This window comes from Drosophila sulfurigaster, chromosome 2R (genome assembly GCF_023558435.1).
Source record: "Drosophila sulfurigaster albostrigata strain 15112-1811.04 chromosome 2R, ASM2355843v2, whole genome shotgun sequence".
In the NCBI taxonomy this organism is placed as follows: Eukaryota; Metazoa; Arthropoda; class Insecta; order Diptera; family Drosophilidae; genus Drosophila; species Drosophila sulfurigaster.
Window position 1 is genome coordinate 18036269 of NC_084882.1, and position 27989 is coordinate 18064257.

The following is a 27989-nucleotide window of genomic DNA, read 5'->3' on the forward strand; positions in this document are numbered from 1 at the left end:
AGCAAACGCATGTCAAATTGTAAAAATTGATGACGTTCGCGCGTTGACAGCCTCGTGGACTGATGGCTCTGTTGTTGTGAGTTAACACACAAAAGGGGGTTGCAAGCACGGCAAGGGGGGAGTGTGCAGTGCTCCGATTGGTTCAATGGCTTGAGCACACAAAAGCACGCCTCTACTGAAAGCAGACAAAGCGAGACAGCACATTTCCAATTAGAAGGTGGACTGCGCAGCTGCAGTTGTGACGTCATCGAACAAAGCATCAAACTCGTTTGCCAGCGTCGCTCCAAACCGGTTAAAGGGGAGCGCCAAGAGAGCGAGAGAGAGAGAGAGAAAGAGAGCGCAGTAAAGCCATTTTTTTGTGGAGAGCAGCCACAGAACGGAGCGAACGTGTTGTTTGCTCATGCTCGTGTTGTGTTGAATGTTGAACGTTGCACGTTGTGAGCGCTACACGCTGTCGTTGTCGCTATTGCTGTTGCTGCTCGTTGCCGCAGCTCGCGTTTTTGCCGACGCGTTTTTGGTCAGCTACTCAAACGAAACGAAATTTCAGTGAATGTCGAAAAATGTGCGAACAGTATTGAAAGTAGTCAACTTAGAACATTGGTAATTGAACTTGAAAATACTTTGGTGATGCCACAACGCACACCAAGTCCCGTGGCCATGCTTGCCTCACGCAGTTGCAGCAGTCCGGCCGTCTCCGAGATCTCCGTGGGCTCGCCCAGCCCGCCTCCAATGGCCATGAGGCCACTAAATATCAAACGCTTGCGTTTGCTTCGCAGTCCGGCCACAATTCAGAGCGGGAAAAAGTGCAGCCAGGCTGGCGCAGGCGAACGCATCAAGAGCTTCTCCATAGCCGACATCTTGGGGCAAGCGGATGAGCGCAAGGCAGCCACACCTGCATCCCATGACCGTCTACAGCCGCCACCAGCGGCGCCGCCGACGGCAACGGCGCCAGCTCTGACCACAATTGGAGCAACTGCAGCGCCTCTGTTGCATCCCGGACTGCATCCGTTTCTGCCGCCCGCCTTGCTCCACAGCTATGAGCAGCGTCTGGCCTGGGACTATCAACGCCAGCTCCAGGAGCACTTCCAGGCGCAGCTCCTACGCCAGATGAGCATGGATCCCGCCATAATACCCATTCCCTCGGAAGATGGCAGCTCGGAGCGTTGTTCGCAGCGCTCGAGCAGCAGCAATGGCAGCACCGATTGTTGCACGCCTCAGCAGGAGGATAAATCCAAGCAGACGCCAAGTGAGAAGCCATCTGCGGGAGCTGCAACGGGAGCGGGAGCGGGAGCAGACACGCCACTCGATGCACTCTTTCAGCTATCCACCAAAAACTTTGATGAGGAGCAGGGTAAGTGGCAAGAAAGCAACCGCAAGTAAATTACATTTTAATATAAACTCATTGGATATTGGCCAATCTGGCTCATCATCATCATAAAGCAGAAGCTGAAGCAGCAGCAACAGCGTAACCATTAACTGTGGCTCCAACGCTGGATTGATCAATTGTTGTCATTACGTCTTGATGAGATTCTGCTTAAAGCGTAAAAACAGTAGTAAGGTCAGGCAGCCCGAGGTGGCTAAATCAATTTTAACCATTACCAGACACGGTTTCGGTCTCCACTTTGATTGCCTCTCAGTCTCAGTCTCTGCTTCTCTGTTTCTGCTTTTATTTTTAATTTTTTTTTTTTTACCTCCTCTGCTTTCCCAATCTACGCTGATCAGCGAGCTGATCTCGCTGATGGCTCTGGCGCATGCGTATCGTTCGGCATAATTTGCTTAGCGGCGTTGATTTCTCGTTAAGCTTCAGACCCATTCCCCATCCAGTCGAGCAATCCATCAACTCATCTCGCAATTGTATTTCGTGTGAGCAGCTACTGAAATTGAATTTACGCGCAGCACGTACTGCAACAAATCGTTGCATCTGCCACACAGTCCGATTGTCCGTCTTTCTGTCTGACTGTCTGTCTGGCTGCTGCTCTGGATTGCCATCTAATCAGTTTGCTTGTGCAACAGCTACTGGGCAGCCAAATATGATTATGCTGATGATTGTGATTACGATTATGATCTGTAGCTGGATATTTAAGCGCCACAATATGATTTCTTTCCCAAGGCATCATCCGGTTGCAGCAGCTCCTCTTTTCTTAATTAGAACTTGATCAAAAGCCCTCGACGCCGCAGCCATTCTCTGTCGGATCTTTGCCCACTTCCGTCTAGAAGGGCTGCTGGTAATTAGGAGGAGTCTATCAGACAATCAGGCAAACTATAAGTATATATAGTATGTGTGTGACAACAGCATGCTTACTTACAACTTAATAACCCTCATTGCGGAGCCAGCAATAAAGTAGATAGAGAGCGAATTCATTCTTCTGCGCACACACATAATAATTACAATGAAAATGGCTGAAAAGTTGTAGCGATTTGAACAATGAAACTGTCGTTAAGGCTCGTCAACTTCGAGCGGCAAGTTTGTCAAATAAATGAGAGGGAAATAGAGCTGAGAGTTAATTGATGGACTAGTAAATGCCCTGTGAACAATCTATATAAATAAAGGTACGAGGAATATGAATCAAACACAAAAAAGTTAATAAATTAATAAATAAAATAAATGAATTATGTACATGTATCCTAACAGGAAGTTTGACAGTCAATTAGAATAGAAGTTTAATTGATCGACTTGAAAACTCCCTGTAGCACAATTAAAATCACAATCCATAATTAAAATTAAAATGTTATTCAATTTTTTTAAGATGGAAATTTGCTCGAACTTTTGATTATTATTCTTATTTTTAGAATTGAACTCTAATAGCTAATAGCTTAATTTTAATGAGTAATAAATTTTACTTAAAAACAAATTCTATAATTATAAAAGTCCCATATTATAAGTGACTTTTGGTTGACTTAGAGACTTTTATTTAAATATATGAAATTATAATTAAAATTGACTTTAACCAAACAACTCAATTATAGTACTTGAGAATATAGCTCTTCACTACACCCTAAAAAAAATTAGAACATTTTTATGAACAATAATTCAAACTTAAAATAAATGTTAGTCTTAATTGTAGAAGTCGAAACTTATGAGCAATATTTGATCAAGTTTCAGATTTGTATGATAACATATTATATGTATTCATATTTTTTATTGCAAATTTTATTTTAATTAAATCACGGAAGAATGCAGTTTAATAAAACAATATAATCAGAATATACTCCACTAAATAATAAGGTAGTTTAAAAGAACTACAGTAAAGCGTCTAATAAAACTGATATATGATAATAACAGCTTCCTTCTAAGAAACTAGATGTTTTAATTAGATAATTCCTTTGCATCAACCACAAGCTGATTTGTTATACTAACTGTTAGTTGCGCTAAGGGCCAAAGAAGACTTCCTTTGCGATACTTTATGAGACAATCAAGCATTCACAGTTATTTATAAGTACTTATACAGGGTATAATAATACTTAATAATGGAAAATGGAGAAAAACTGTCTGTCGATGGGACATGGGCACGGGCTGCAACTGCGTTGTCGTTGTCGCTGCTTTGATAAAACGCCCAAGACAATTGGCACAGACAGTTAAATTATTGAACGCACAACGCGGCACAATGAGAGCCAACAATGAAGAAGCGAAGAGCTGAACAACTGAGCAACTGAAGAGTTGAGGAGGCAACGGATGCAGCCCTAATTACAATTTAATTACTCGCACTGAAAACTTTTCCCACTTGACAAAAGGCAGCCGCAATGGCAGCCAAAGACTTTGGCCCACCGAAGCGTGAACCACAAAACGCACAACAAACAACAACAAACAACGAACAGCGAACGAACAACGAACGGCAAACGAACTGCAACAACATTAGCAACAACAACAAATGGCAGATCTGTGTGATGGCACTTTGAGTTGACAGTTGATTTGACAGATAACAGTATAAACATGCGGGCAGCTGGAAGCGGGCAGCGGGCGACGAGCAGTCAAAACAAATTAGTTCAACTAGACGTATACTTAATATGTTGAGCTCAAGAGGGTGCCAAAAAAATCATATAAGCTATGTAGCATAAATATGCATAATTACAATAGCTAAAATGGAAGTGGAAATGAAACAGTTAATGGAAAGGGAAATGACTGTTATAGTGTTAGTTGGTGTTAGTGGAAATGGAAATGGAAATGTGGCCGAGCTAACGACCATGTAAACTGGATTTTAACCAACATCGTTAGAATGCAATTTTCAGTCACGTCATCAGCTTTGCATGCCTCTATTTTATCTATTATATTTGTAGTATATTATTTCCTATATATATACATATATAACATATATCGACAGGCGAATCGCTTTCAGTGCCACACGTAAGCGTTATTGACATAAGATGCAGATACACGCAAGTATCTAGATACATGTGCTAGGGACATTCAAAATGGCGTGTTCTGATTATCGAACGTCCCTACTCGATGTTGTATACATACGTATATATAATATAGCTGACATCGACTGTGGCATTAGTCAGATATATATCTGGCATATTAGTGGCAATTTGGTTTCTGTTTATTATTAGTTGGCTTCAACAATGCGCAACTCGAGACCTGATAATGGGTTATGCTTGTATTTATTATAGGAATTGTGTGTACTTAAAATGGGTTTAACAAATAATAAGCAGTTAGCGAATGCCAAATGAAACTTAGAATAATTTATTAAATATACAATTGTATCTTAGGAATATTAATAACCATTCAGATTTTTATTGAAACAATCGATTCAATTCAATAACGTTGCAATTCTGTGCAATTGAAATTGAACACAGTTCAAATTATAAACAAATTACGAAGTGCGCACTTTGCCTCATGGTTTGCAATTTCATTCATTTTAAATGGTTACCAGGAAAGGCAAAACACGTCACGAGGCACCACATAAGACAATCATTCATTGAATAATCATAAATACTCGTAAGCGAGCAGAAATCAACGCGCTGTGAAATTTCCAAAAATGAAAAAAAAAAAACAACATAAATCAAGCAAACAAAAAGAAAATCCAATAAAAAAGCACACTCAACAACAGCAGCAGCAGAAGCGAAAAAAAATCCATTTCAAATGATTAATAGCAAAGCGCAAAGTTTCAACAACAACAATTTGGTTAATGACATTAAAACGGCAAAAGACAACAGCAATAGCAACAACAACAACAATGAAATGTTGAAAAACAAATCGTTGCGGCTACTATAAAAATTACTAAGTATAAAGCGCGAATCGTTTGCGATTGACTCAATAAAAATTAAGCGAATGACTTGAGGCGCAAAAAGTCACATTCTAAGAGATACTTCTAGAGGGAGGGGCTGCCATAATAAAGAGAAGGGGTGTGTGTGTGTCTGGCTTGCCATGAAAAACGCAAATACAAAATGCCTTGAAGCAGTTTTCTGTATTTTTTGTTTTGGATGGAGGCCCAAAAAACAAGTTGACAAGCTGGCGCTCACATAAATTCGCTAATTAACGGTTTCGCCTGACACACACACACACACACACAAAGAAAAAAATATTTTATTAAAAATTATTGTAAAATAGCCATAGAAATATGGTGTGTGGCTTGCGTGTCGCCTGACCATAAACCATTTGCATTTATTGTTGCCCATTAAAGTATTTTATGCAAGTACAAAATATTCAAACAAAATGCTAGCAAAAATTGCCAGTTGCACACAGATTTTTAGGCGATTTTGCTTTCACTCTGCGTCGCACCTCCGGCATCTCCTTCTCCTTCTCCTGCTGCTTCCCTTCCACTCGTTGGTTGCCACACACACTCGGGTGGTCCAACTCAGAGTGAGAGACCCTTTAAGAAAATTGCATGCTACGTCTCGAGGAATGTAACAACAACATCAGCGGCAACAAATGACGCTTGCTAAAAGGCCAATACACGCACACACACACACACACACAGTCACACAGAGAGGTGTATAAAAGGTGTGCAAAAGCAACGCACTGAAGGTGTTACCTGCACGCTTTTGATGAGCACTAATTGAGCTCAAGTTGCATTTTTCTTTCAGAGACTGAGAGAGAGAGCAGGAAGAGCAGCAAGAGGGGGGCAAGCGTCAAGATCAAAGCCGGCAAGCCGGTCATATAAAGACTATAAAGACAAGCGAAAATCAAGCATCGACAGTTGCACAAAGCGACAGCAAAAGAGAGAGAGAAAGAGAGATAGAGAGTTTGCGAATGAGAATCAGAAATGCAGAGAGGAAGAATTTGGGTAATAACTTTATCATTTGAACCATATGGGAGGCCCAGGAGGCCCAGCGAGGACCAACTGTTGCCGCGTCGAGCACAAAAGAGGAAGCTCAAACAAATGACTCGCAGCAGAGACAGAAAAAGAGAGAGACAGAGAGAGGTAGAGACCAAGACAGAGCCAGACATATGGGCGGCCAAGCACAAGTCAGGACCTTGTCAAAGTTCTTAAAAACGCATTCGCGTTTATGCCAAACATTAATCACCACCAACCAAGCAAGGAGTCGCAACACTTTTGGAGCCCAGCGTTGAATTTTCGGCATGTGGCAATGGCAAGTATGCGCGAGTGTTGTCCGAGGCAACATCAAAAGCCCGCGCCACGCATAAAATGCCATTTAAAAACGCATTTTCTGCATGCCCCAAAGCACTCGCTGCATGAGTGTGTGTGTGTTGGTTGTGACCCCGCAGGCCATTGAGCAATCGCCCTGCTGCCGCGACCATGCAATGCAATTGCAACTGCAACTGACCATGCCACACCATGCCACGCATGGAGATTGATGCGTTCAGAGACAGCCCCAGCCTGCCCCAGACACAACTACTGCCAACTGCCAACTGCTGCAGCAATTGTGGCAATTGGCAAGACTTGAGATTGCGCTGGAAAAACAGTCTGGGAAATGCATTTCGACTTTGGCGCTTAGCGTTCGACGCTCGACGCTCGGCGCTCGTTATCGCTGCGCATTGTTATATGGGTCACTTCGCCTTGGCGCCTTTGGTGTGGTGTGGAAACTAGTTTCCCCGAACCAAGTGTGTGGGCAATTAACCTCCCCATGCATTATGCATGAGACGAGCTAAGAAAACAGGTACCGCGAGCTGTGGATAAAAGCGTAGATGTAGCCATAGATACGAGTGCAGATACAGATGCAGATGGATAGATAGAGTTAAAGATACAAATACAGATATATAGTAGTTGTGGGTAGAGCAAAGCTAATAGCTTACAGCGAAAGGGAAATGCATATGGATACATTTTGTGCAATTACTGATGTTGTAATTGTATATTGGCAAATATGAAAATATCTGATCTGTGGATAAAATAGATATTGGTAAGGTACAGCGAAAATTTAGGGAATTTATAATAGTTGAATATTATATTATCCACAAATGTGCAAAAGATATTATAAAATACTGCATTAAAATAGACAAAGATGTGTTAGTTAACCACAAATATAGCAATAGATATAGAAAATTATACTGTATAAACAACCAACAACATCATTTTTAAAACATTTCAAGATTTTTGTAGTTTGTTCATACTACAATGAATATATTTTATAAAGAAATATATATATGTGTGTATATATACATATATTTATATACCTACAAAATTATCAAAATTGTCAAAAAATCCGACAATACAAATAAAATATTTCGCGATATGCATAGAAAGACTCAACTACAGACTTTCCCATCATCAACACAAAAATACAGCCACTTTTCCATATTTGAATACAGGCAACATAACAAATAGTTATAAATACTGTGATATTTAAATTTAAAGTAATTGATTTAAGGATAGTGATATAGTATGTGCCGCCTTTACAGATTGCGAAAATTAAAAAATAATCGTGGGAAGGCACAGCATCGCTTTATATTTATGTACGCTTGATCTATGATGTCCGGTGCAAGGTGTGTATAGTTAGCTGTCGGCTGTCTGCTGTCCACTGAGTGCTCGAGTCTTTGATGATAAATGTTGAAAAGCCAGCATAAATTAAAGCATTCAAATCATTAGCAACGATGCCGAACAAACGAGCAAGCGCAGCGACTCAACTCAACTCAACTGACTGACTGACAAAGAGAACGGGAACGGGAGCGGGAGCGGGAACGAAGGAGGGCTGCGGATGGGGAAATTATTCACAGCTACGGCTTCGACTCAGCAAAGCAAGGAGCTGCTGGTTGCAGCGGGCTGCGGGCAGCGTCTGCTCCAAAAGGAAGTGAAGTGTCCCAGTCCCTGAACAAGGTGTGTGCTCTGTATTCTCGCTCTCGCTCTCTCTTTCTCTCTCTCACTCTCTCTATCTCTGGTGGCCCATTCGATGCGCTGGCAGGTGCGCCAAGTTGATGAACTCACTTCATGTTTGTCCCCGGTAAAACAATGTCGACACTTCAGTTCTGATCAGCAGCTATGTCCAAAAAGAGGGGAATCATTTGATGGCAAGATGAATGCGCATTGTAATGCAAAATTTGATGTTAAGCAGCCGCAATTAGTTCGGCTTTGGGACTCGACATGTGCTCCATTTGATGCAGGCAAAACGAATCGCTAATGTCGATGATGTTGATGGCGATGATGATGAGCTCGCTTACATGCAATAATTTACTTCAAATGTGCAACAGTTTTATGAATAATGTGGAAGAAATGTGGAGCAGAGCAGTAAAGATAAAGCCATTGATATCATTTAAAGAAGTTCTTTCAATATTTCAATACACAGTCATATGACAAAGCATTTCTTAATAGGTTTTCAAATTAAAATAGTTTACATAACTTCCGCAATTCAAAAATAGTTTGGTGTAAATTTCGTCTTTGAAAAATTAATATTCTTAGTTAGACGATTCCTATTAAGAATAAAAGGAAATACTTTTAATTTGCAAATAGTCTTACAAATCATTATTCTCAAAGTATAAAATTTTACGTAACCGACTCGTCAATTTAATAAAGATGTATGTATTATTTGAAATTTGAAATTATGCAATTCAAATAAAAATTAAATGTATATATATAAATGAGGAGTTTATAACTAAGATAAGATAGATATTCAACTCCAATTAATAATTTAAAGAAGAAAATTATGGAATTCTGAAAACCAAATTTTACATAAAAGAGGAATTTAATGAATTTAAAAGTGGTGATATTTGCAATTGCTAAATTCTGAAATTTTAAATAAACTAATACTTATAAGGAAGCAAATTAAACTTTCACTTTCCCAAAGATAAGGAACCACTTCGAAGGAATATTTGAGATATTTTCTATTTCCTTAAACACCTTCTCAATCATCATGGTCATCATCATAATACTCCTACATCATTTACCACATTTGACGTAGCTTAATTATTATTACCAGCCTTTTTCCTGTCTCTCCCTTCTTACAAAACTTTACTTGGCTTCTCTGCATCTCTGACAAATGCCTTAATAAAAGCATAACAAATTTCTAACAATTTCGAGTAATCAAAAGCCGAAAATTGAAAAGAAATGCAGTGATTTGGAAAAGCGCACAAGTTGTTTACAAGCAACACGCAGCAGCAACAACAACAAACAAACCAAGAAAACACCCCAAAAACAACCACCGCAATAGAACAAGCAACAAGCAACAACAACAGGAAGAACAACTACAATGACAAACTTCACGCTAAAATCTCTGGAAGCTGTGAAAAATGTTGCTTCCCCGAAATGCTCGACACATCAAAAGTCAACGCTCAAAAGGGGCGAAGAGATGTTGTTGCTGTAGTTGCTGCTGCTGTTGCCAATGTCAACAAAACATTTAACACCTTCATCACAGCCCACAGCAACAGCAAGAGCAGCAGCATAAGCAGTTTATGGGGGAGGCGAAGGGCATCTAGTATGTGTTTGTATAATCGTTTATTAAAGTGTGAAGAAAATTAATTTGACTATTTGATGCACTGTCGTCGTCGTCGTCGTCGTCGTCGTTGCTGTTGCTGTTGATTCTGCTGCTGCTGCTGCAGTCGTTGTTGCTGTTGTTGCTGCTGGGTTGGTAAATGACTTGCAGTCGTTGACAAGATTAATTAATCCCAGCAGAGCGGGTGCCAGGGCGGCTGACTAATTTGAGGGAGTCAAGCGCTGCCAACGGCGCGTATACGTGTTGCGTATAACTCAAAGTAGCATTCGCAATAATTGATTTTTTTTTTTTGTTGTTGTTCATTTCTGGTTTTTTTGTTTCTGCTGACTTTCATGCGCAATTGTTGTGACAAGTCTCGTTATGCCAACGAAAGGCGGCACATATTTACGATATGTATACCCCTTTTGGCCAGACTCACAACACTCACATTCACTCATTCATATTCACATTCATGCTATACCTATGCCCATATGCTTATGAGCTTATGTGCAGGCGTCGTCGTCATCGTCGTCGGGTTGTTTCATGTTTGCGACGCCTTTTGCAGCCAAGAGACGAGAGTCGAAGTCGAAGTCGAAGTCGGGCCCCAAACCCGCTTCAAGTTAGTCGGACCTGGACAGTTAAAGCCAGCTCAACCAGGCACGATTCGCGTGTGTGTGTGTGTTTGTGAGTGTGCACTTTTTTGACAAGTAATTTAATAAAGCCAGCGACATGACGCGCTTGTTGTTATTACGAGTATTATTATTATTCTTGTTGCTGTTGCTGGTGTTGTTGCCTCTGCTTAAACATGCATAAACATAAGCCAAAGTCACAGCCATTGAGTGGAAATGGAAGCAAATTGCCGCCGGCTTCGAGTGCCAATGTCAGTCAGTCAGTTAGTCCATCAGCCTTCTACACACATACATACATACGTGTATTTTTAAAGGCAGGTTCTTTAATTCTTAACTCGATTTCAATACTACGAACAACACTCTCTCTTTTGTTCGCTGTTTGATTGCAGCTTGTAATCACAATTAAAGTGTTAAACGTAAATGCCAGAGGGGCCAACTAGCCAAAAAATAAAATAAACCCAATAAAAAAACTGCATAAGGGTTACCCCAAGTGGCACTTAACTTGGGTTCGGCTTTTCGACGTTTTTATTTTTGGGTATTTTTTGTTATTTTGGTGTTTATCATTTTACTGACATGTCTACGAGTTGACATGACATTCAATTTTATTTTAGTTTTTTTTTTTCTTCTGTTTTTATTTGGCAATGCAAGTGTGAATAAATTGCTTTCATGGGCAGTGGGAATTCTTTAAACTAAAATTAAAGTAAAGTCTATAAAATGTGCAAGAAGATTGCTAGAATCAGATTTAATTCCTATTTAAAAATATGCATGAATTCTTATCTTGATAAATCTATTAACTAAAGTTAAAATTAAGTTTATAAAATATTCAAGATGATTGCTAGAATCCGATTTAATTCTTATTTATATATGAATTCAAAGCAAATGCATAAAATCTTATTTTAATACTTTACAATTTGCTGTCGTCAAGTGCAGCTTAAGTTTATATTATTATTACTTGTTCCTTCATTAAATCAGCCAGCAGCTTGTTAAATAGCTCAAGCTGTTTATATGTAACTTCCATCCGGTTGTAAACTAATTATTTAACCAAAGTTTTACATACATTAAAGTCAAGCTTTAAACTAAATAAACACGTCGAACATCTCAAGCGATTAGTTTATCTGCCTAGAATATAATTGATTGCCAAGATCCAGTCGAAGCAGTTAGTTAAGTGCCTGAACAACTGTATTCAATGAATTAATTAAGCCAACAAACTGTTAACAATTAGTTTTATTGCTGAATTCAAATGCTACTTAGTCAGCATTTAAATTTCCGTCTCGTAAACAATACAAATGGAAACCTGGATCGCATCAGCAACTGTCCATCAAAAGTCAAAGGCAGCTTAATTGTTTTTAATGTGCCAATATTACAACTGATTCGAAGAAGAAGAATGAGAAGAAGAAGAAGAAGAACATGTGTATTGTACTTTTCATTAATCGGTTTGGTGTTAATTTATAGGCAATCTTTATGGCTGCCACAGCAATTGCTTCCGCCTTTTCGGAGGCAGCCATCTTTGGAGCATCTTGCAACTGGCAGCAGCCGGCGGCGGCGGCGCTTCAGAATGCACTTGAATGTCTTTCGGAGGCATATCGCTCTCGCTCTCGCTAATTACGGCAATTAAAATGCACTAAATACTTGTACACAGAATTGAAAACTGAATTGAATTGAATTTTCTCATTGGGAGACGCCTTCAAGTGGCTGCCCAGTAGCGCCAGTTGAGACTTCAAGTGGCGCGCATCCTAATGTGAATTATTAATAAAACATGTAACTAACACGAGTGCTCTCGTCTCTCGTCTCTCTAATTAGTGTTCAGTTCAGAGTGTGTATTGTCGAGTGCTCAGAGATCCTTTTGTTCAGGATTTCTGTTTAGATGTCGCCGCTGATTAGCCAAGTGCATAAATCCACAAAGGAGTGTAATCGTATACAGATGTATCTACTTGTGGCTAATGCCGCTATTCCATTAGCACAGCCAAAAGACTTACGTCTCTACGCGCGTCTCTGGCAATTGCATCACATTGTTGAGCCGCGCACAACAACCAAGCGAACCAACTGCAAGTCATAAACAATTTCAATTGCCGTTGCACATTCGCAACACTCAATTAACGCTTTTCAACAAAGACCTAACAAAGTATGCGCAACAACAACGCGAACACAACAACTAGCAAAGCAAGCGGCAGCAGAAACAGCAACAACAATAACAATAATAATAATAATAATGCATTCATCACTTTATGACAGCCACATACAAACTTGGCCTAGACAATAGTGTCAACCATAAAGAGACTGCAAAACTTGGCCGCGTATCTATTAAATTATGCTTAACTATGCGCTTTTGTTACCCCTCGACGTTACAATCTATAGTTTCTTGTTGCTGTTGTTGCTGTTGCTGTTGTTGTTAGCCTGGTCTGATCATGGCTGACAATGGCCAGGCTACTTATGAACCAGGCTGGTAGTCAGGGAGTCAGGCAGCTGCAACTGGACTCCTCTGCATGACGGCCAACACACAATGCGATCATAAAGACAACACACAAACCACTCAGTTTGACAAGAGTTGAGTGTATTCATATGGCAGGCATTCACAACTGTATTCATATCAACTTCACACATCTCACTCATTCAAACTTGGAAGTTCTACAATAATTAATTTCAACTTAATAAACACGGACCCATATAAGTACTTTTCTAAACAATACGAATTGTCTTCAACACTTTGGAAATATAGCGTTTATTTAATATGTACATATTTAAATGAATACATAATATATAGTTGTTGAAACATCGTTAGTATTTTATATTTTGTACTCTACGGTAAAATTTTGATATTAATATTCTATATATGAGGCCTTAAACCTTTAACTGCCAGAAAAATATAAAGTACTAAAATATACCAAAGACTATATTTTGCATATCGATAAACTATTATGTCAAATATAGCCTGCTGATATTTTTAAAACACCAGAAAAGTAAAAATACTTACAAAGGTATATAGTATATCGATTTGCACAATATACCCGTTGGTATACTTTAGTCTTTTTCAAAGTTTATAGTACTTAAATATTATCCCTTTTATAATAAATTGCATACCAAAATGTAAAGATACATCTAAAATCAAATTATTACCATGACTTCAAAAATAAACTTTGAAGATTACAACTTCAATCAGTAATTTTAATTATGGATATACAATAATTTATTTTAATTACATATCACCACTTAACACTTTAAGATTATCATTTATGTCATGAATTATATACAATTATTATAGCTGTACACATTTTATTAAATTTAATTATTGGCCTGATTTCTGAACTATAATAAACATTGGAGAGCGTTGCTATTATTAATAATAATTACTATAGATATTAATCTTATTTTATTTTAATTACATATCATTTGGATATAATACCGTAATTCTTGTTTTTTTGTCACTTTACCATATATTATATCAAATTTGTTATAGATGTTTTTAAAATATAATTATTGCCTTGATAAACATTGGAGAACGTTGCCAATAATAAAAATCACTATACATACGAATATTTCATTTTTTATTTTATTTTTAAATTAACCGAATTAGAGTACCATAATTTCTACATTCTGAAAATTATTTTTAACTATTAACAATACCTCATTCAACTGAATAGTCGACTGATTAGGTTATAAAAAGAGATTACTTAGCTCGTAAAGTTCTTGTACAATTTTTGTTCTATTTCAAAAGAGAGCTTAGCATAACGGCACTAGAAAACAGTTGCTTAGATCCTGTTCAATTGCCGGTTTCAATGCTCACTTGAGCCGCATTTTTATGGCAATTGAATTGAGGCATTCAACAGCTGCAACAACTGCATCATCGGCAGCAAGTCCAAACATCAAGAAACACAGCGAATCGTAAACGTTTATAAGCGCCAAGCATATTGTCATAAGACATCATTTCTTGGCCAGTTGTTTAAGTCATTTTATTTCATTTCATTTCGTTTTTCGTTTTGCATTTTTTCGGGCAATCAACCGCAATAAGCGACAGCATACGCGGCGTATGCGTAATGGCCGCAGGCGCAAACACAAATGCAAAAGCGCAAAGCAAAAACAAAACAAAAACAAAAAAACGAATGCATAAACTACGCAATTTATGCGTATTTGGCAGATCAGAGTCTCGGCGACAGTGGCAGCCAACGGGGCGTAGATTTAATTAAATAAATTCCAAGATCGCGACGCCGGCGACAACCGCAAAAAAGACGCCGACAGCGACGTTGACAGCGACAGCGACGGTGACGGTGACTTAGGCAGCATTTTGCATTAATATTTGCACAGTTATGTGTGGTGTATGTGTGTGTGTGTGTGTGTGTTGCCAGCAATTAAATAAATCTGCGCGTTGTTTGCGACGCAGCGCAGCAGCAGCAGCAACGACAGCAGCTGAAGCAGCTGCAGCGTCAACAGCAACAGCTTTAAATTGTTGCACATTATTGTTGCAAATTTATTGTTTTCTTGCTGTTTCTTGTCTCTCGTTGCAATTACAACACGCAAAAGGTGTAACACGCCCACTTCTCAACCGCCTTGACTTGTCTCTACACCTACAGTAAATATATGCGTCTGTATGTGTGTGTGTGTCTACACTTGGCCAAATATATCAACGGCTTAACAATTGGCTACGACATGTCGTCAGGTGGCCACCGGCTTTAAGCAGCCGCCAACGAGTCCAAGCGCGTTCCCCACTCTCTCTCTTTCTCTCTCCTTGGTTCACCTTCCGTTTCCCCCTCTCTTTGGCTGTCTGCGGCACACGCATTTTGATACTTTAATTTATGGTTTCACTCGCAGTTTATTTGTCATGCCAACCGTCCATAACTCTAACTAGTTCGAGCAGCCGCAACATGCAAATGCCATTGGACCCTTGTTATGGCTAATGTCCAGTCCCAAGTCCAGACTAGGATCAGTTCGTGGAACCAGTTTACAGCAAGAGAATTAACTTTAAAACATTGATTAGCCACGATTATAACGGTGTGCACGAGAAATGCCAGTTAGGCTGCATTTTGTTACTCAGCACAAAACATAAAATAGTGTGACGAATTACGTTTGAAATTATACCCCAAAAAAGTTGCACATTCATAGTATAAAGTCTGTTGTTTCATACGGAAATGCAATTTTGTAGTTTTGTACCAATTATAATTAAAGTCAAAGTCTGTCAGTCGAAAATACCAGGTAGGGTTCATTTGTGTTGCAAATTTCTACTAAACTTGTATACCTATACATTTATTTTGGCATTTTAGTAGCTATTAAAGAAAAGTCACATAGAAAAATGAAATTCGTTATTCACATTTTAAATGGTATCTAAAAAACGTATAAAGAAATTAAATTATATTTTATATTTTTAATCAATTAAAGCTAAAGACACAATAAACGAAAATGAAGCACTTATTTATTTAGCAAAGAAGACGAAAACATTAAATTTATTATTGAATTCGTTTTCTTGCTTTCAAAATGTATCATAGTACTTATATTGCTACAAAACCCTTAAGCTAGATTTCCTAGGTGTTTAAAATAATAATATTTTCCCATGTATCTTAGTTCTTATTCAATATACTTTTAAGCTATATTTTCTTTATATCAATTCATATTCCTAGTACTAACTTTTTAAACGGTATGTCTTTTCCTAAATAAGAGCTTATAAAAGTTCAGTATTTTTTACCAATCATAATAGATTTCTTCATTTCTAAAATTCTCCATAATCAATCCGTTCGTTTGCTCTATTTTTGTATTTACTTTTTAATACCATAATCCTCTCTCTATTAGCTTTTGTAACTATGTATATTTCCGGGTACATAACGTATATTTATCTTTGTATTTAACAACTCACGGAATAATAATATTTCTCGTTTTAATTTGTATGTTTCTCTCTCTCTTTAAATAAACTTGTATCCTTTTTTTTTTGTAAGTCTCTCTCTTTTGCTCTCCCTCTCTCGCTCTAACTCCATGAGCTTTTCTCCCACACTCTCGCTCCCTCGCTGGCATTGTAAACTGGCTGCATGCAGCTAGCATCTCATTTAACAACTCTCACTAAAAAGGAAACCTACGAGCGCACCTACAAAAAACAGGCAGGAAAAGATTAAGAGGCCGCTGGCTTATCTGGCCGGCAATATCGATAAACATAAATAAAGTAATATTGTCGTCGCAACTTCCAACTCGAAGAGAGAGAGCCAGAAGGAGAGAAAAAGAGAGAGGGGGAGGATGCATTGAGCCAACGCCTTTTAGCCAAGTTGGCAGGCAGTCAACATGCAGGCGCACATAAAAATGCACAATAATGATAACGATAACGATAACGATGCGCAGCGGTTGTTTTACAAGAAAATTATGTGTTATTAGCACACGCACACACACACACACACACACACTTGTATACATACATTTACACTTGTTTTATAGCCAGGTTGTTCGGTCGTCCTGCTGCGTACGCAGCGGCGTTATAAAATTGCCTGCTTTATCACAGACGAGCTCTTTGAGGAAAGAAGAGTATGTGAGGGGGAAGGAAGATTTAGCAAGCAGCGGAATTATATTCAAACTGAACATTAACTTGTTTTTGAATTGTGAGTTCTGCTCGTGCCGCAGTCGAAGTCGAAGTCGAAGTCGACTGCTGCGTGCGCATTAACGGAAATTTATCATAAATTCCAATACCCTTCCTTTGCCTACTAATGGGCGTTGATTAGCTAATTTGCTGCGCTCGTTTCATTTTCCACTCACTCATGCCGGAAAGTCATTTCAAATACTTTACTACTACGTCTGCTGCTGGTTATGCTTCTGCTGCTGCTGATGCGGATCTGCTTCTTCGTCGTCTTCATCGTCATCATCGTTGTTCGATCAAAATCTTCTACATATTTGCCACGTTTGATTTGCCCTCCGGTCTTCGATCTTCCCGCAACCCTCAGATGCCCTCTCATCTACGCAGCCGGCGGCATATTTACTTTGATCTCACACACATAACACCAGCAATAACAACTACAACAAGCAGATGACTTTGGCTAGCCGAAGTTCTAATACTCTTGGCTATGAAGAAACTGCTGTTTGATTGCATATCATAGAACCAAGTTAGTACTAGTTAACTAATTTCACAGAAAAGTCTTGTAGAAATATAGTTTTAATACAAATTTTCATAAAAAGGTTTTTGAAAGAAATCTAACTTATATTTATTATATATAATGTATAATAAATAGATATAAACATTTCTTATACTTATTTATTATATTATTTATTTAAAGTCGATTATTAATAATATATGTTAATAAAATTACTCAAATTTTATTAAAATTGAAGTAAGAAAATCTTTAAAGTTAGTTTTATTATTTTTATTGTATATATACATATATATATGAATAACATTTTTTAAATGAATGTAAAATTTGTATAATTTAAAATTATGAAACTGAGTTAAATAATTCAACACGGAAATAACAAAGCAAACATTATATTTTGTAATATGCACATATTTAAGAAGTGTCAGAATCAATGAATTTATATTCCCTTCTCATTTCTTTAACTATGTTGTTGCATCCCGTTATGCAATTTGCATAGACTCCTAAAGGGTGCTTCAGAAACTCATTTTGCCAACTGATTTGCTTTGGCTCGAAGGCCTCAAACTGAAGCTCTGAACTCAACGATCGGCCTCTCTTTCACACCACAGCCAGGGGCCAAGTTGCGTTGCCCGGTAAAAAATAATGAATGAAATCAAATCCAAATCAAATCAAATTCAAATTAAATGCCGTTTTTTCTCCTCTGTTGTTGTTAACTGGACCTGGTTAGTTGCTTAGTTCACTGCTGGCAAACGGATTAGCATATACACAAGCTTTATATGAAGCTATATAGCTATAGTTACGTTGTATAGCGTGTCTGTAATTTTATTTTTACTTTTCTTTTCTCTTTTTTTTGGCACGCATGCACAGTCACTGCAGCAGTTCTCACTCACTGCTCGAGTCGCTTAACAATGAGAAGATTAATTTATGTTATTAAGTCGGCAGTGCGGTCTTTGATCTCCCAGCCAGCCAGCCAACCAGCTCGAAGGTGTAAGGTAGGCAAGTCAATGCGGTGCCAATGCTGCCACCTGAGCCACAGTATCGATGAGAATCGACTTTCGAGATCCAGATATCCAGATAGAACACATTGTCGACTACCTGCACTCCAGTTGAGGTGATCCTGGCAGCATAAAGCGAAGCATAAAGACTTGGCCATTGCGTGCAGCCACAGCCATGTCGCTGATTCATTAATTTGTAATTTATGACAGCTTGTCATAATATCAACGCGCATTGTTGTTGGTATTGTAATGACCGAGAATACAAATTCAGCTAATGCTCATTAGGGCAGCTGAGTTACCAAAGCGATTGAACAATGTCTTCAGGCCATGTTAGCGGTTTGTTCAGCATCGCATCACCATCATCAGCATCAGCATCGTAGTCGTGTCTTTCGATATTCATTCAGCAGAGAGTGAGCAAGTAGTATCTATGCCTATTGGCTGCCTGGGGGCATTGTTGGCTTTATGCTGTTGTCAACGCTTTTTGTTGTGCCACCAATAAAACGTCGGTGCCTTTCATCTGTCGGCCAGTTCAAAGTGCCAGCGAACTTCTAACTCAATTAGTGTGTAGTTTTTTAAACGGTTTTGATTACAAGCATATTTTATTTTTTACCTTACCTTACCTTACCTTTACTTTACATTACTTTTCCTGTCTCACTCACATTGCTTTCCTCTACATAAATATACGCGTAGTACTTATAAAGACATTAAGCCAACTAACACTCGGTGTCTGCCTCCGTTTGGCCTACATTGTGCGAAGCGAAGGCCCAAGCGAAGGTCACTTAATCAGTACAGGAACAGGACTCAAAAAAGGGCCAAAGTAACGAGCGAAGAGATCTTCAAAACACGCCGCTCTTTGATCGCATTTTAATGATGATGACCATTGTTAGCTGATGTTAGCGATTGCCCAGCCAGATTTTCACTTAACAACGCCGCCAACAACCGCCCCACATCCCAGCCCAGAATCCCCCTTCGTCCTCTCTTCGCTTTAAAAGCCATGCAAACATAAAAATGATGTAGTACGGCAGCCAATAGACTCTCAAGACTCACTTGCCAAAACTGCAGCCAAGTGCCAAGTGGCACAGCAACAACAACAACAACAACCACTTGCTGCTCTTGACTCCTTGGCTATTCGCGTCTCTGATTCATTGGGGAGCTCTGCAGCCAAATTGCAAAAGCTACACAATTTTTATTATTTCTGCTCTGACCAAGCAATTCTCGCACTGTGGCACAACATCATTGAATTGGTGTGCGAAATAGCTGAGATTAACAAACGGAAATAGCATCATTAAAGTGATAATATCCATACTATATATTAGCAAAACTTTCACTATTCAAAATATTCGCACATTGATGAGTAAGCGCAGAAACTTTTATTAAGAAATTAAATCATTTTGTGAGACCAGTTAGTAATCCATATAATTAATGAAGTATTTCACAAAAATAGCTGAGAAATTGTCAATAGCAAAATATTTTAAAGCATAATGTTTTTGGAAGAGAAATTGAAAACTTCACTTTAGTAAATGATATTATTTTTTATTACATCATTTTATATTTCACTAACTTTTACATAAATAAGTCATAAACTCATTAAATGTTTAGTAAATGCAAAAACTGTTATTAAAACATTAAATCATTTCGAGAGATCCATTTAATTATTAAAATATTTTTCATAAAGTTATTTATGGCAGACAAATTATAAATAGCGAAATATTTTAAAGAGATTTATTTTTAGTAGAGAAATCGAAAAATACTATAATATACGAAAATCTGCAATTTATTAAACGTGTTTATTTTTGTATTTCATCTTATATTTCACTAATTTTTATTATGGGTTTCACTTCTAATATTCCTAAACTCATAAATTGATGAGTACATAAATGCAAAGGTATTATTAAGAAATGAAATCGTTTTGCAAGATCATTTAATATTCCATTAAATTATTAAAATATTTCACAGTTAAATATTTATAGCAGATAAACTGTTCAAATATATAATTAGCTTTCGCAAATGTGGAGTTAACTGTAGGATTTAATTTGTATGAGATCATTTTATATTACTGGAAATTATCATCAATAATATAATATAATATTTGGCTCCAAAAATATCTGTCAAAAAGAATTGCAAATACAATGAATAAGAAGTTAAATATGAAGTGAATCTTGTTAAAGCATTGTCTTTAATGAATTTAAAAGTATTTGCGGAAATTTTTCTAAAAATCTCGAATTCATTTGTTCAAACGTTTCTGAGTGTATCAAATAATATACAACTAGCAATTAATGTTAAAGTATCTCATCTTATTCTTTTAATTTGTTTAACTCAAAAAGATGCTTGTTCTTTGGGAACTAGTTGGAATTCAATCTTCCATTCCGTTAATATTTATGTCGCATTCCAAATAGTGAGCAGTCAATGGCTTAGTGTGGCCCACTGTCTGACCCGATCGTGCAACTGCAGCAAAGTGCGCCTCGGGTTGCAAGCGTCATGCAGCAGACATGCAAGTCCAAGTTCAGATCGCGTCTTGGTGCTTGATGCTTAGTGCTTGGAGCTTGGTGCTTGGTCTCGATCGTCCGTCTTGGTTGTCGAGCGTCTGACTGACTTCATTGCTCTTTACGTAACGTTAACTTAAGTATATGTTGGCCGAGCGCCATCTCGTTTAATCTACCTTTTAAAGGGCGTGGCCATAGTATTTTATATATGCTGATCAAAGAGTGCCGACGCTTTGTGCCCAGGCCGACACGACGAAGATGAAAACGCCGAAGACCACGACGACGACGACGACAACGACGACGACGAAGCTCGCGAAGTTTAAGACGTCTCCAAAGGGGAGATTCGCTCTCGCTCCTCTCTCTCTCTCTGGCCAGATCGATTGGGAAGCTGTGGCATGGCAGGATGGATGGATGTGTGGGGCAGTGTGTGTGGGGCCATCGCCACATACTCGTCTCGTAGATTGGCGACTTAAGCATAGCTTTACGTATTCATTATTGAATTAAGGATGACCACGTCTTGCGTTGGAGTTGCAATTGATTTGCCGATGCCATTAAAATCAATCAAAATATCATAAGAACATCTTTTTTTGTGTGCCTGTAATTATGTCTCCATGGGCCGAATTGTGCGTAGCCTTTGAGAAAGCGCCGCTTCAGCATCCGGAATGTTCAAGAAAAGGCTGTGCTAACGGTTTGTTGATATGGCTGAGGACAGTGCAAAAGAAAGTCGTCAACACAATATGAAGAAATTAAGCTTGATTGCGACGAACATCGACGGGAGAGCCTGATTATATGCCCCCAGGGCCGTTGACATGTTCTTTGGCACCGAAAATTGCAAGGTACTTGCAAATGTTATTAGCCATGTTAATGTTTACAACATGCTGCGGGCCACAACATGCACAACATTTACGCTGGAATGAAAGGGACTGAACCAATGCTGAAAGAAGAACAGTAACAAAGCTAGGGAATCATATAGAGACAACTGAATACGAATAAAATACAAGAAATTATTGCGCGCATTACGAGCGTGTAAACAAGCAGCCAACGATGACAATCTGGACAGAGAAAGAGATATATACATACTCGTATATATGGAGAGACCTCACCAGTTGCTCAAGACTCCAAATGAAAATACCTAAATTTATAACTTTCTCGTTATGAAGCGAGTTGCGCAGCCAAACACACAAATACACACAACTCTCTTTTGTCGGCGGCTAAATTTGTCTCATCTTCTTATATTAATTTGTGTTATTGTATTTCGGTGTTTTTTTGGTAGTAGCAACAATAACAACAGCTATAACAAAAGGTAGCTAAAAGGTATCGAGTTTTATAACCTGCTCGAACTCATCAATTTCGTTGCTAACAACACGCAGACACGCCAAAGTGAGAAAAATATGCTGGGCCCCCAAAAACCCGACTACTTGACTGTTTGCTCGCCTCTGAATCATCATCCGCATTTTTGGGGCATTTCAGGGGATTTTGTGGTTATGTTACGTTTTTGTTTCTCTCTCTCTCTCTCTCTCTCTATCTGTCTCTTTGTGGAACGCTGCGCATGTCATAAGTAAATTTCTTGCCTTGTTTCGGAGATTTCAAAAAGCCATTTAGAATAAATTAACCTGGACCTACCGCTAAAAATGAAGATCGCTCCCTTTTCCCATTCCCATTCCCAATTCCCATTCCGATTCCCATTCTGATCGCATCGCTTTGCTCTCTCTCTGGCGATGTGAGTGAGTGAGTGAGTGCGTCGCATTAATCTGATCCCTCATCAGCGTGGCCCCAAACAGGATTAAAATTAGTTTTTGATTACGCTTTCGAGCTTCTGGACAACGCAATTTGTGGTTCGCTTTGCGCTCCACATTGCTTCGGGGCCAACATCGAGTTGGAGTTCGAATCGCAGTCTCTGTTCTTGCGCCCTTTATTTTTTTTTTTGGGGCATCTCGAAGGGAGGCGGGGTCTGGGGCACATAATTAACGCTTTTAGCAAAACTCTTTGTCGCTGCGGCCTCTTTTGCATTCGAAGGTCGACGCTTTGTCATAATTTTGCTTTTGATGCGGCGCGGCGGTAAAGTTATAAAGCTATTGGCAGGTATTTAGCCCAGGCTAAAGGCTTCCCAAAAAACGCAAAACAGAAAAACACAAGTAAGAGAACTATAAACCTAAACGACTTCGCGATACCAGGTCTAATATTTTATAATATAAGGTAATAATAAGGTTAAATATTCTAAGAAGTTTATAGTAAAATTTGTATAGTATGATATACAGCTATTTTTAAAGGTTTTTGTAGTCTTTTACCAGGTACAACTGAATTCTACATTTTATCTTTATATTATCACTCTTCTTATTGCTTTCTTTAATTTAAATTATGAATATTCTTATATAATGAACAATATACTTTAGTATAAAATGTTACCACATTTTTTCTTAAATAGGTTGGAGGTTATTCGCCCTCAATCGAATTTTTCTGTGAGCCTTGAATATATAGTTTACATCAAGTACAAAACAATACAATATTTTAGCTATATATATTCACTCATAAATTGTTCAATTTTAATGATTAATAAAGAAATGAACTCCCAAATTAACAAAGAAACCTGAAATGTTGTAAGATCTAAAATAAATAATATATCTCAAAGATTTCCAAATTCTACTTGTGAAAATAATACTGTTTTCAAGGACAGACTTCTGATGCTGATTAGGAATTTGTGTAGAATTAAATCAAGAATTGAAAATATATATAGTATTAAATGAACTAGGACTTATCAAGTCACGATGTTACCCTTGCACCTTAATTGTTACGCCGGGTATAAAAAAATGTGAAATTCCTTGTGCTCATAAATCCCCACAATCGTCTTCTAATTGAGTCTTCCGTTGCCGACATTTCACACACACACTCGCACACACACAGAGTAACACACACGCTCACATACATCGCATTCCACATGTCATGCTCCTGGCTCAGCCTGGCACTCTCAGTAGGTAGATCAGCTCATCTTACTCGCCTCGACTCGATTCAACTGCATTGAGAGCGATCGCTCGCTTGATGGTGACGGAGACGATGACGATGACGATCGTGTGAACAGCACCTTGTGCCCAATACATTTTCCAAACGATACTCATCTTGGTAGCACCTAATAGCCAACATCATTGATCTTTAGATTACGATCTCCTCAGGCTTTTACTTTGACTTTGCTGTTGGTTTTTTTCCGCTCTCTTTCTCTCTTTCGCTCTTTCTTTTACGGATTAGACTTAGCTGATGCCTTCTAGCTGTTTGCTTGTTGTTTGTTGGCTCTTGGCTGCTGGCTGCTGGCTGATTGATCTGCAGTTGGCTTTAATTGAATCGTTTTTCCCCCACCTCTTTTGTTGCCTCTTAATTAACATAATTGCTGCTGTTCTGCTTTTCATTCCTCTTTGACACTTAAGCAGCTTGATGCGTTCGTTCGTTCTTCGTGGCTTCCTCAGCTGCATTTTAATGCCTTCTTTAATGTATAGCTGTGAACTCTTGTGAACTACTTAATTTTCCTAATTACCGCCAACGCCATTAGGCCCAGTTTTGATCGGGCAGCGATAAGGCACGTCTAAGAACCAAGCCCAAACTCTGCGTGTTCAGCGAGGACAATGCGTCATTTTGTTTGCGTCTCAATTAGCAACGCTCTGCAACTGGCATAACTTACGAGCCCACTCGGCTTTTGGCCAAGTTGCTATCTCCTTCTGCCCTTTTCTTTTACTCGCCTGTCATTGTAATTAGTTATGCTGATGACATTGTTTGTTCAGGCTTTTCGGACTGTGGGTGCAGTCACCATAATTCATATGGCAAATTTGAATACACTCAAAAGAAACACTCGTTACTTGTTAGTGCAACTCGTGTTGTTGGCCAACTCATGCTCCCAAGTTTTTTTCCTAATTAATAAAGCGCAACAAATGCCCAAAACATACTCCCACAACTTGCAACATTTAATAAAGAGGCGTGGTCACAGCCCACATGACACGCCGCATGACCAATTTGCTGCCAAACTGGGCGTTCTATTGGTCAAAGCTTAATTGGCAACTCGCCGCGATTTGTGGCCCATTCACGTTTTTCAAAGCTGAATTCGCTTAAGCCGCAAAGGCTAATCTAATTAATGTGGAAGTTACAATAAAATTGGTTAGCTCAATAGAGGCGCCTATGCAACTATTAAAGTCAACTGCAATAACGAAATTTATATCTAAGTAAATATTATTTTCTTTGCACATAAGTGTTTACTGGGCGTATGGGTAATATACTTTAAAGCTAAGGCCTTAGTTTATTATTTATTATTTAGTTTATTTTACTATTCAATTACTTTGATTACTGCATTAACTGAATTTATGCTCTTGCATTTGGGATCAAAAGAGCACTTTACACCAATAATTTGTATAAGCAAATTAGTAATTAATGTTAACTAAAACTTCTTCTACCAAATTTCGTGTTATATCTTTCTAAATACCTTTAATCCACCTGTATTCATTGCCAGATATGATTCGAAGAGTTAGAATATTCAATAATATATTTAACTTACTAAAAATGGATTGATTGAATTATACTATTCTTCGCTATTGCTAATCTGCATTGTATTATTTAATGCAAACTACAATAAATTAAAATTAAATGAATATTAATGACTGCATTGTCTAAATGTACACACATATATTATGTGCAAAATGTTGTTACAAATTTATCAATTTTATAATTATAATTTTAATGTTTATTCCGATGAAGTCTGAAGTCGCGTCAGTTTTTCATTCATAATTTATTTGGCTGCGTGATATGCGTGCGCTTCCTTTGCCTGCAGCTCGACTAGAAAAGGGCGTGTTTGACCATCTAGATAAATGAACTTTACAATAAACACATCACATGAGTGTCAAAATGGCTTTAGGCTGAGCTGAGCCACTGACCACAAACAACCCTTGGCCGTCTGTCTGTCCGTCCGTTCGATGTCGTGCTCGTCCTTGGGTCGAGTCACATTAATTGTTAATTGTCCGTCATGTTTAACAACAATTCAAGTTGTGTGTTGTCATCATCAGGGGTTGAAGACACGTTCGTCTCCTCTCTCTTTCTCTCATCCAGCTGCCATTGTCCTTCCGCTTAGCCTGGCCAAAAAACCAAAAAAAAAACAAGGCAGCCATTTCCGCTAAGAGATGTCGATGTCTGCACTTAAATTTATGCATTAATAAAAATGCTCAGTGCGAAGGCGCGAAAAAAAGGAATTGAAAAGCTGCGCGATAAATAAATAAACAATAAGAATGCTTAATGTGATTTCCGCCGCACAGAAACGGAATACTTTCGAAAAACATCAATCAGCAGGCGTATTACCTTTAAACATGCCAGCCAAACAAATACCGGCAATCAAAACCAAATCAAATCCCAATCGAAACGCTTAACAACAACAATAACAACAACAACAGCTAGCTGAAGATTCCCATAAAGGAAATCATTCAACGCGTTGAGACCAATAAAAAATCGACAGCGTCGATCGCACATAAAAGTAGTCCAACAAAAACTGGGCTGGAAGCAGCCAAAGCGGCATGAACGCCCATAAAACTTGACGATCGGATAACATCAAGCGTTTTGAGGGGCTCCATGCCATAGTACTATAGTAAATAAAACAAAGGAGCTAGAGATTCCACACTCTTTTCATGCTTTATGACCATTCATATGCCGCATCTCTATTATGAATTCCATTTGGATTTGTGTGTGTTTTGAAATTATTGTAACTAGTGCGCTGATTGAAATGAAAGTGGCCCAAAGGCTGTAAAAAGCTAACAAACCAGTTACAAAAGAGAGCCCAAAAAGAAGACTGATAAAGTTAATAAATAGATAAAGTTGAATGCACGTTTTGTTCAGCCTTTTTATTTAACGACAGTTTGTTTCTTGGTTTATGAGTTAGATCGCACATTTGGTTAATGCTTTTCCCCAACCATTCCAATCATTTCAGATCCCTCCACACTGAACATCTTTGCCACGCGTTCGAATCCCAAAGAAGAAGCGCAAATCGCGCACAGCATTTACGAATCAACAGATCTTTGAGCTGGAGAAACGTTTCCTCTACCAGAAGTATCTCTCGCCAGCGGATCGTGATGAAATCGCCGCTGGCTTAGGACTATCCAATGCACAGGTGAGTATTACAATCTAAACATAATATTATATAAGTCAGAGAGTAATATTGTGCTTGCTAGGTCATCACGTGGTTCCAGAACCGACGGGCCAAACTCAAACGCGACATGGAGGAGCTGAAAAAGGACGTGCAGAGCGTGAAACAATTGTCAGCGAACAAAAGCTTTTTAGAGAATGTTAATGACTTGAGTATTTTAAAGACCCGACCAGTCAGCAGATCCCATGCGATGCCGGCCATCGCAACCACATCCGAGTAACAGTCACCACCTCCACCCCCAACAGCAGACGCATCAGCAGCAGCAGCAGCAGACGAGCAACTCGAGCCGGGACAAGGAGGAACTTCGTATGCTGAAGATGATGACATTGATGCGCTATTCGGATGGCAAGCTGCTCTACCCCCCGACCGCTCTACCGCCACCCTGCTTGCCACAGCTTGGCAACTAGTTACCACAACAATTTACCCCACAGCAGCGATTAGCCCAATTTGTACTTTCCACACACACACACACACACACACACACGATTTCTAATTTGCCAAACAAGAAAACTCAAAAACATTTTCTTCGCAATCATTTTCCTAATTGTAGTATTAAATTTCCTCATATAAATTGCTTGTGATTTTCGTTCAAAAAAAAATAACAACCACCTTTATATGAATATTTATAATTTTACTGTGTTAACTGATTGTAGATTATTTGCAAGTACTCATTATAAGAAAATAAAGCATAGTTGGCGTATTAGTAATATTTAAAGTAAAACGAGTTTTAATAAAACAAATACAGTAAATAAAATATAGTACATTCTTTTATTTCATTCGAACATTACAATAAACTAAATGCATACAGTTGTTATCGTGATATTTTAGCGATTATCATGATTTACACTGCTTGTAAAGATGTTCTTATT

General features: G+C 38.5%; 1 protein-coding gene across 1 annotated transcript; it reads left to right on the forward strand.

The window, feature by feature from the left end:
- Window positions 1–388: 388 nt before the first annotated feature.
- Window positions 389–27814, forward strand: LOC133838088 (barH-like 2 homeobox protein). The gene is given in 5 exon segments (XM_062269051.1): window positions 389–1351; window positions 26905–26942; window positions 26944–27084; window positions 27146–27231; window positions 27284–27814. Coding segments are annotated over 5 exon segments (1233 nt in total). The 5' UTR covers window positions 389–627; the 3' UTR covers window positions 27528–27814.
- The last annotated feature ends 175 nt before the right edge of the window (window positions 27815–27989 follow it).